At 37.8% G+C, this 7,927-nt stretch overlaps 1 protein-coding gene across 2 annotated transcripts in view; it reads right to left on the minus strand.

Annotated features, from left to right (window-relative positions):
- Positions 1 to 177: 177 nt before the first annotated feature.
- Positions 178 to 7,927, minus strand: part of kiz (kizuna centrosomal protein) — a 68,405-nt gene continuing 60,655 nt past the window's right edge. The window contains exons 13-14 of one of the 2 annotated variants that reach the window (XM_016445187.1): positions 3,833 to 3,884; positions 178 to 2,130 (exon numbers count right to left, since the gene is read on the minus strand). In XM_016445187.1, the coding sequence (XP_016300673.1) occupies positions 1,816 to 2,130; positions 3,833 to 3,884 (367 nt within the window). In that variant the 3' untranslated portion in view covers positions 178 to 1,815. The remainder of the gene's footprint in view (positions 2,131 to 3,832; positions 3,885 to 7,927) is intronic. The other variant, XM_016445188.1, reaches the window with a different exon arrangement.

Genomic DNA, 7,927 nt, shown 5'->3' on the forward strand with positions numbered 1-7,927 from the left:
CACACACACACACTTTTTTTGAAGGATACTTTTATTCAGCAAGGATGCATAACATCAATCAAAAATGGCAGTAAGACATTTATAAAAACTCAGACTCCGCACTTAAGCAGCACAACCATTTTAAAAGTACTACTAAATCATTATTGTTAATAATAACTTTATTATTAATAATAGTATAGATTAAAGAAAGCAGTTTTGTAGGGTATGAGTAAAAGTGGTTTGAAATGTACCGCATGACATTATGTTGCACACGTACCATGCATAATACTGATAATAGCTAGATAATAACACAGACTTTCTTAATAAAATAAGAAAAGACTTAAACATGTAGATTTGACTGATTTTATTCATCAAATGAATGGAGATTCAGCAACGGACATCCTAACTGAGCCTTGAAATCAGGCACTTTTATGCCATTAAACAGATGATTTAATTCGAGAATGTCTTTGAATCTGAATGCTTTAATGACCTTCCCTGCTGGGAGACCATCATGCATGCTTATAAAGTGGCGCCGTACACACATTTTTGCAAAAGAAATCTTGGCATGGTTTCATTTTAAGCAAAATATTTTCTCTGTTTTGATGTGACATCATTTGAAAGTCGCACTCCGGGTTTGACACTTTTTTATTAGCACGTCCAGAAGGCGGTTCCTTTAAAAAGCGTTTATGGTGTTGTTACAGGCCGGCACAATGTAACTCTCTCACAGAGCTTCCTCCATCACACAAGTATCTGTTGACATGATCCTTAACACAGATATTATGTGAGGGGAGCTTTTTAGCAATCTCCAAATTATGCAGGCGCGTTTCGACGCGTGCGGGTCAAGGCTGGCTGCAGCCATTACAGCTAATGAGTGTGGAGTCCTACTCTAGCAGGTTCGGCCTCATAAAGTTACTTAAAAGCTAACTAATGGAATCATACTGATGGATAGAATGCTGCAGGTTTGGTATCATTACAGAATAACATGCCTCCGTGCATGTTAAATATGATGAAACCAAATGAACTCGGAGTCACAGACAAAATGACAATCCCCCGTCACGGGCGATGTAGATTATTGATGGCTGGGAAACAGTTCTGGAAATCCATGCACAGCAATTTTAGTGCGCAATGTTATTTTCAGGTCCATTAGGAAAAGGGTTACTGTCGTTATCACTGATTGGCTGTTTTGGAAAAATAACCATTATTACTGTAATGATATTGCTGTGTTTGATCAGTGCTCTTTTCAATGCCTAATTATAATTATCTGTAATTTTAACTATCATGTGGTGTCTAAAAATAGCCATTAGAGGGGCATATTATAACAATGAATTGAAGCAAGCACGTCACATTTTGTACAGTAACTCTGTACAAATGTATAAAATGTAACTTGAAATCCCACAAGAATCAGCCAGAGAGCATAAAAATGTGTGCACATTTGCAAAACAGACGAATTCTGAAGTGGACATTGCACCTTGCATTTCGTCGGTTGAGGAGAAACCGTTCGAAACGAAAACCGTTTGTTCGGCTGACGGAATCGCTTTTCTAACGCCGCAAATACAGAGAGCGTTTGTTTCTATATTGAGATGAGCACAATGTATTTTGTCCTCCTAAATGGGCCAGGGGTACTTGAGTGAGTTCAAAGGTGTTTCAGCAGCATGCAGAGTGGCCATTGTGCACTGGCTTTTCATAGGAGTTGACTCAGAGCATTCCACTCCAAATCACCGCCAGATACCTGCAGCATCTAAAATGCGTAATATTCAACACAGTGCAAAGGAATCACTTTAAAAACCAAGTTTAATCTGTTTCAACCAGGTCCAAGTGTTTTTCAGCTAAAGAGATTCAAGCAGGGTTAACACCAGCATGTTTTGAAAACCCTTCACAGTCTTTGGCCACAATAAAGAGGATGGCTGTTTTTTTGTTTTCGTGGAATGTCGCACTCATTCCTCGCTGAAGATTTTTGTTTGTTTTGCAATCGTATAAAGGCATCTCTTTCAAACATATTAACTTCTCATTGAAACAATTAAATAAAAAAAGTCTCAAAAGAGAAATGTTAATCATAAAAATCATCAAAGTCATGGCTGCTGGTGTTGCGGGACTGAGGACGCAAGGCCATTTCGATCTCAGAATTGCTGTCATCTGATTCTCCCCAAAATGCTGCAATCAAAAATATATCCGTACACCATTAACATTCTGTTGCAATAAGGGGCAGAGATAAATTAGCCCATGAACATGATATAAAATGATGAAAGTAAAAAACATAAAAAATGATTCCAGAGAAAAATAAATGCATACATACAACATACATACATACAAATCCAGTAAAAGCAGTAATTGTTAAATGTTATTAGAATTTAAAATGCCTGTTTTCAATTGTAATCTTTAAAATGTAATTGCTGATCAAAGCTGAATTTTCAGCATCATTACTCCAGTCTTCAGTGTCACATGATCTTCAGAAATCATTCTAATATGCTGATTTGCTGCTCAAGAAACATTTATTATTATCATCAAAGTTGAAAACAGTTGCGCTGCTTCATATTTTTGTGGAAACCATGACACCCCAAACCTTTGAATGAATTCATAATGTTAAAAAGGATTTCTATTTCAAGTACATGTTGTTCATTTCATTAAAGAATCCTGAAATAAAAGTATCACAGTTTCCACAAAAAAAAAGTATTAAGCAGCAAAAACTGTTTTCAATATGGATAATAATAAGAAACATTAATAATAATGTTTTCTGAAGGTGAAAAGACTAAAGAGTAATGGCTGCTGAAAATTCATCTTACATTTTTAAAGGGGTCATATGATGCGATTTAAAATTTTCCTTTCTCTTTGGAGTGTTACAAGCTCTTGGTGCATAAAGAAGATCTGTAAAGTTGCAAAGACTAAAGTCTCAAATCCAAAGAGATATTCTTTATAAAAGTTAAGAGTTAACCACGCCTACCTAAAACGGCTCGTTCTAACACGCCCCGACATGTCTACGTCACGATGTGGGAAGATTTGAATAACACCGCCCAAATGTTCACGCAAAGAAAGAAGGCGTAACTTTTATTCTCGCTGTAGTATTTGTTGTTGTTGCATGTCGATAAGGCGCTGTGTTTTTCGTTGTGAAAGCGAAACTACTTTGTTTGGTCTTCCAAAAGAGGACTATATCCGCTTCGTCATGCCTGGAGCTGATCTGTGCTGGTCGCTGAGGAAATACATCAACTTCGCCTTTCACCGTTTTTTCACCGTTTCACAGGTTTTAATGTTTTTGTCTTGTCGCTCCGGCCGGACACAGCATCACAGTATGGTAAGGGGCGTAACATTTCCGTCACACGCTTGAGGTATTCGGCCAATCACAACGCACTGGATAGCTGGCCAATCAGAGCACACCTCACTTTTCAGACCGATGAGCTTTGTAAAAATCGACGCGTTTCAGAAAGGCGGGGCATAGAGGAGAAACAATAATGTACAGTATGTGGAAAATAATGTGTTTTTTGAACCTCAAACAGCATAAAAATTTCATTACACCAAATAATGTTCTTTTTAGCAACATTATATGACCCCTTTAAAATATATTCAAAATAGTAAACAGCTCTTTTAAATTTTTATAATATCTTACAATATTACTGTTTTTACTGTATTATTGATTAAATAAACGCAGTCTAAGTGAGCATAAGAGACTTCTTTCAGAAACATTTAAAACGCTTAATTATTCCAAACTTCTGACTGGTAGTGTTTTGAGTACTAGTGTATTTTAATTGTGGAACATAAGCAGTACAATAAAGAGATATGTGCACAATGAGCTGGCATCTGCATTTAACACCAGACACCGCATGTTTTTAACAAGCTTTAGTCATTTGTACAGAGGTCTTACCCTTTGACTGGACAGCAGAGAAAGCTTTACTTTTTGCAGTCTTCCTGTAAGAAATGAAAATAAAATAAATAAACAAGACTTCACAACATAAAAGCACAAAGAAAAGAAAAAATGAAATCTTTAAAAATGTTTGAACCATATCAAACAATCAGAAACACATTTTTCATCGTTCAACATCAATTCATCAAATCAGCCACAACACACAAAATGCTCCAGGAAGTCATCATCTCTCACCAAAATGTCATCTTTTCTTTGACAGTTACCTAACCCAACCCTGAAGAACATCATTTCCCCTCAGATGGGGCGAGTGGCCAAATAAACTTCCTTGACTTCTTTTCTAATGGCGCTGAAGGACCCGGTCAGGGCTCTCTATTCATAAGTGGACTGAGCACCCGTTTTCCTGGGTTCCCATAGCATCACTGATATCTCTATGTAAATGTATGACCCCTGACAAGCCTTTGATCTGCATTGATGCATATGCAAAAGCTCACGCTACTTTTCATACAGGCTTCCTTCTTCATTTACATCAGCACAGGGCTATTCAGATCTCAACAATGACGACATCATCTTCACCCTCATCCTCTCCCTCCATGTCTTCATACATCCATATCATTGATTTGGTTTTCACGTCCATGTACTTTAAAGGATTCTGGGAGCAAGTGTAAGAATATTTAGTTTCCCTTTGATGGATTTGCATGAATAAACGAAACGTCAATTGTATGTGTAGTCACGTGTGCCCCACCGACCCGACGGTAAATTCAGTCACGTGCGCGCAACCTTGACACTGACCAAAGGAGCTGAACTCAATTAGGCTGGCTCTCATATAATTCAGCTTGGCTCCTTTGTTTCCAGAACATCTCTGCACAAAGTACGACATTTCATAAATTCTATTAATGCATGTATGCAGATGCTATGATTAGGGTCGGAACGAACACGTTACATAAATCCCCTTTGGCTCAATAAGAATACAACTCTAAACTCATAAAACACACAGCATCAAGTTACAGTAGACAGATACAAAATGTACCACAGATGTATTCACTCCCAGGGTCAAAGGACGTGACTGGCATGAAACCCGTGAAAAACCTTTCTGAAACAGATACTGCATTCTTTTCATCAAAGTTTATAGTATATAGTAGACCGATCGTGAAGGTTACTTTGATGACTTTAGGAGAAGCAAAACCCAAGAAAGGTGAAGAAACATACTATTTAGGGTGCATTCTTGTAAATACATAGACAGCATGATGGGAGCACATTCAAACCACCACCTATCTCTCAAATGGACCATTGACACTCCCAATTGAGATTGTAGATAGAGTGTCAATGGTCCATTTGAGAGATAGGTGGCGGTAATGCACTTATAAGTCTGCGATCCGCCGTAAAGCAAGAAGAAGACAAAGAAGAAGACGCCTCATGCGCCGGCTGAAGAAGAAGACGCGAACGCGCTCAGGACAGTTCGGACATTGCGGTGAAAATCAGAGGTAAAAAAACTATATAAATACTGTTCAGTTTCTTGCACAGACTGATCGTTTCGTGTCTTTACACATCAATGTATCGTCACAAGCCACAGGATTTAATTGGATTTTGTTTGTGTATGTTTTTTTGACTCTCAAAGCCGTGATTCCCATCCACTGACATTATAGGACTGACAGACTGCAACGGTTTGAGTTAAAAATCTCCGTTTTTGTTCTACTGAAGAAACAAAGTCACCTACATCTTGGATGCCCTTTTGGGTGAACTATCCCTTTAAGAAACATCTCTTCTTCTTTCATATTTTTGTAGAAACCATGACACATTTTCCTGACTTCTTTGATGAATATAATATTCTAAATAATATATTTGAAAAAAAAAATATATATATTTTGTAACATTACCAATGTTTTATTTAACAGGAATTTTGTCATGTCCTAGTATATAAACTGACACTATAGGAATTGCCGTTGAAAGTTTGACATAAATGACGTTATTTGAATAATGATTGCACTGATGGGTTATGCTTAAAAATGCTTTATGGGATTCATGAAAATTAAATACTAAACTGTCAGCAAAAATGAATAAACTAACAAACAAACATCTTGTGTCCAATTTTCCATCTCCCTTTCAAATTGAAATCTGAAAATACAGGAGGCCTTTCTCTTTCCCAGCAGTGAACGCTAAAGCAAAATTTGAGGGCTTTTCCCCCCCTTTAGTCATGATGAGCTCAATAATAAATACATGTTTGGGTGGGTAAATATGGCTATTCTTTTATATAACTTGCTTGCCATGGGAATGCTCTGTCAGCTGGGCCACTTCAGACAGTGACGAGTCTGATTTCAAGACACCATTATCATAGAGAGCTGTGAATGCACTGACCCTCCGATCTAATATTCCATTTCCATAAACATTTATGCCAGTTCATCTTGCAATGAGGTTCACTTAATTGAGGCAACGAATCTGAATATGTAAGACAGGGCTGGCCACTGTTTGGCTGCGTCTCATACACAGAGGTGAATGTAATGTGTAAAATGATGCAAATTACTGCTTTGACGGCAACCTCTCTCTATTTCCCTCCGCTCCGGCATTTACTTTTTCCGCTCTCCCTCTTTTCCACGTTGTTTTGAGCATTTGGATGTATTTGCGATATTTGATGAAAAGTGCCCTAGTGCGTTTTTAGGCAAGCATTTGATACATTAATATATGGGGTGTGTGGGTTGTTGTTATGATATCTGTGAGCTATGAATAAAAGACGTCTCTCGGCATCCTATGCAGCAATACGCTTCATGTAAATAGACTGCGCTTAGTCTGCGTTTGTTGTCTGGGCAAAGTTATTTTCATAATACCTGTCATCACGTACGATTATAGCTCTGCGTTTACACTTGATGAAAGTGTATCATTGTGGTATTGTTCCTTTTGAAATACTGTTTATAAAGTAAAACAAAATGCATGTGTCATGTCAAAAACTACAGATATTCACTTATATTAAATATATAATAAAAGGAAAAAAAAACTATTTTAATTATTGATTAATCACAGCTATATATATATATATATATATGTGTGTGTGTGTGTGTGAGAGAGTGTGTATATATATGTACACACACACAAAAAAAAAAAAGATTGTTCTAAGTTGTAAATAAAACAGACATGCATGTTTTACAAGAAAATATTTTTTTCCATTTTTAATTCAGTGTGTTACTTGCCAATTCATTGTAATTATTTGTGAAATTTGCAAGCAATTTCTGAGGGAAAATTGTTTCTACACCAATTTTATTTGTCAGTCTATAAGTATAAAAGGATCTATACCTATCATGAGAATATAGCATATTAATATAAACATCTATACGCCTCCACAGCTATGCTAATAGAACACGCTCTTTGGATCAGTGTTTGTGCAAGGTAGCAGTAGCACCTCCTACACCCGTCCCAGCTGTGACCCACAGCCAATGTTCCCTCTAATGCCGAGTTCACACTGCACGGTTTTCAAACTCGTCGGATCGCCGTGGTTTTCACACTGCGTGACTATCTGGGGTAGCATTCAGTCGCTGCTGTGTTCACATTGCACGATGGATCGGCGACAGGGGGTTTCACACTGCATGACTTCACAATAGGAAGAATCGCCGACAGCTCTGTCTGGTCCGCAAACTACGTTTCACAACAAAACACACGCGAGAAGTGATAAGGAAATAACGCGAGAACCCGCGTGCGTCAGACCGGAGTTCTCGAGCGAGACTGTAATTATTAAAGAAAAATCGGTCTAAAATCGTGCAGTGTGAACTCGGCATAAGCTATAATGTGGCGCGCACACACATACATGAGTTGGGAAAGCCATTTGCGAAAGCGAATTAATTGCAATGCTCGGGTAAACCGCTATAGAGTTGATATCGCTATAGAGTTAGAACCGGTGAATGCGGTTTACAAGTTTCATAGAAAGAGAATGTTGTGCGCCAAATGAGTCGCTGTAGAAACCGGATATTTTAATGGTTGAGGACGAAATAGCTCAAATCGAGAGCCAACGCAAACGCAATGACATGTGGAATAAATCGTCATCATGTATTAAAGAAGAGTGGCTTGATTAAGTGCTGGAAATAGCGGATGATGGGCACAGAACGGTAACAA

The sequence above is a fragment of the Sinocyclocheilus anshuiensis genome, unplaced genomic scaffold (genome assembly GCF_001515605.1).
Source record: "Sinocyclocheilus anshuiensis isolate Anshui unplaced genomic scaffold, SAMN03320099.WGS_v1.1 scaffold1891, whole genome shotgun sequence".
Classification (NCBI taxonomy): Eukaryota; Metazoa; Chordata; class Actinopteri; order Cypriniformes; family Cyprinidae; genus Sinocyclocheilus; species Sinocyclocheilus anshuiensis.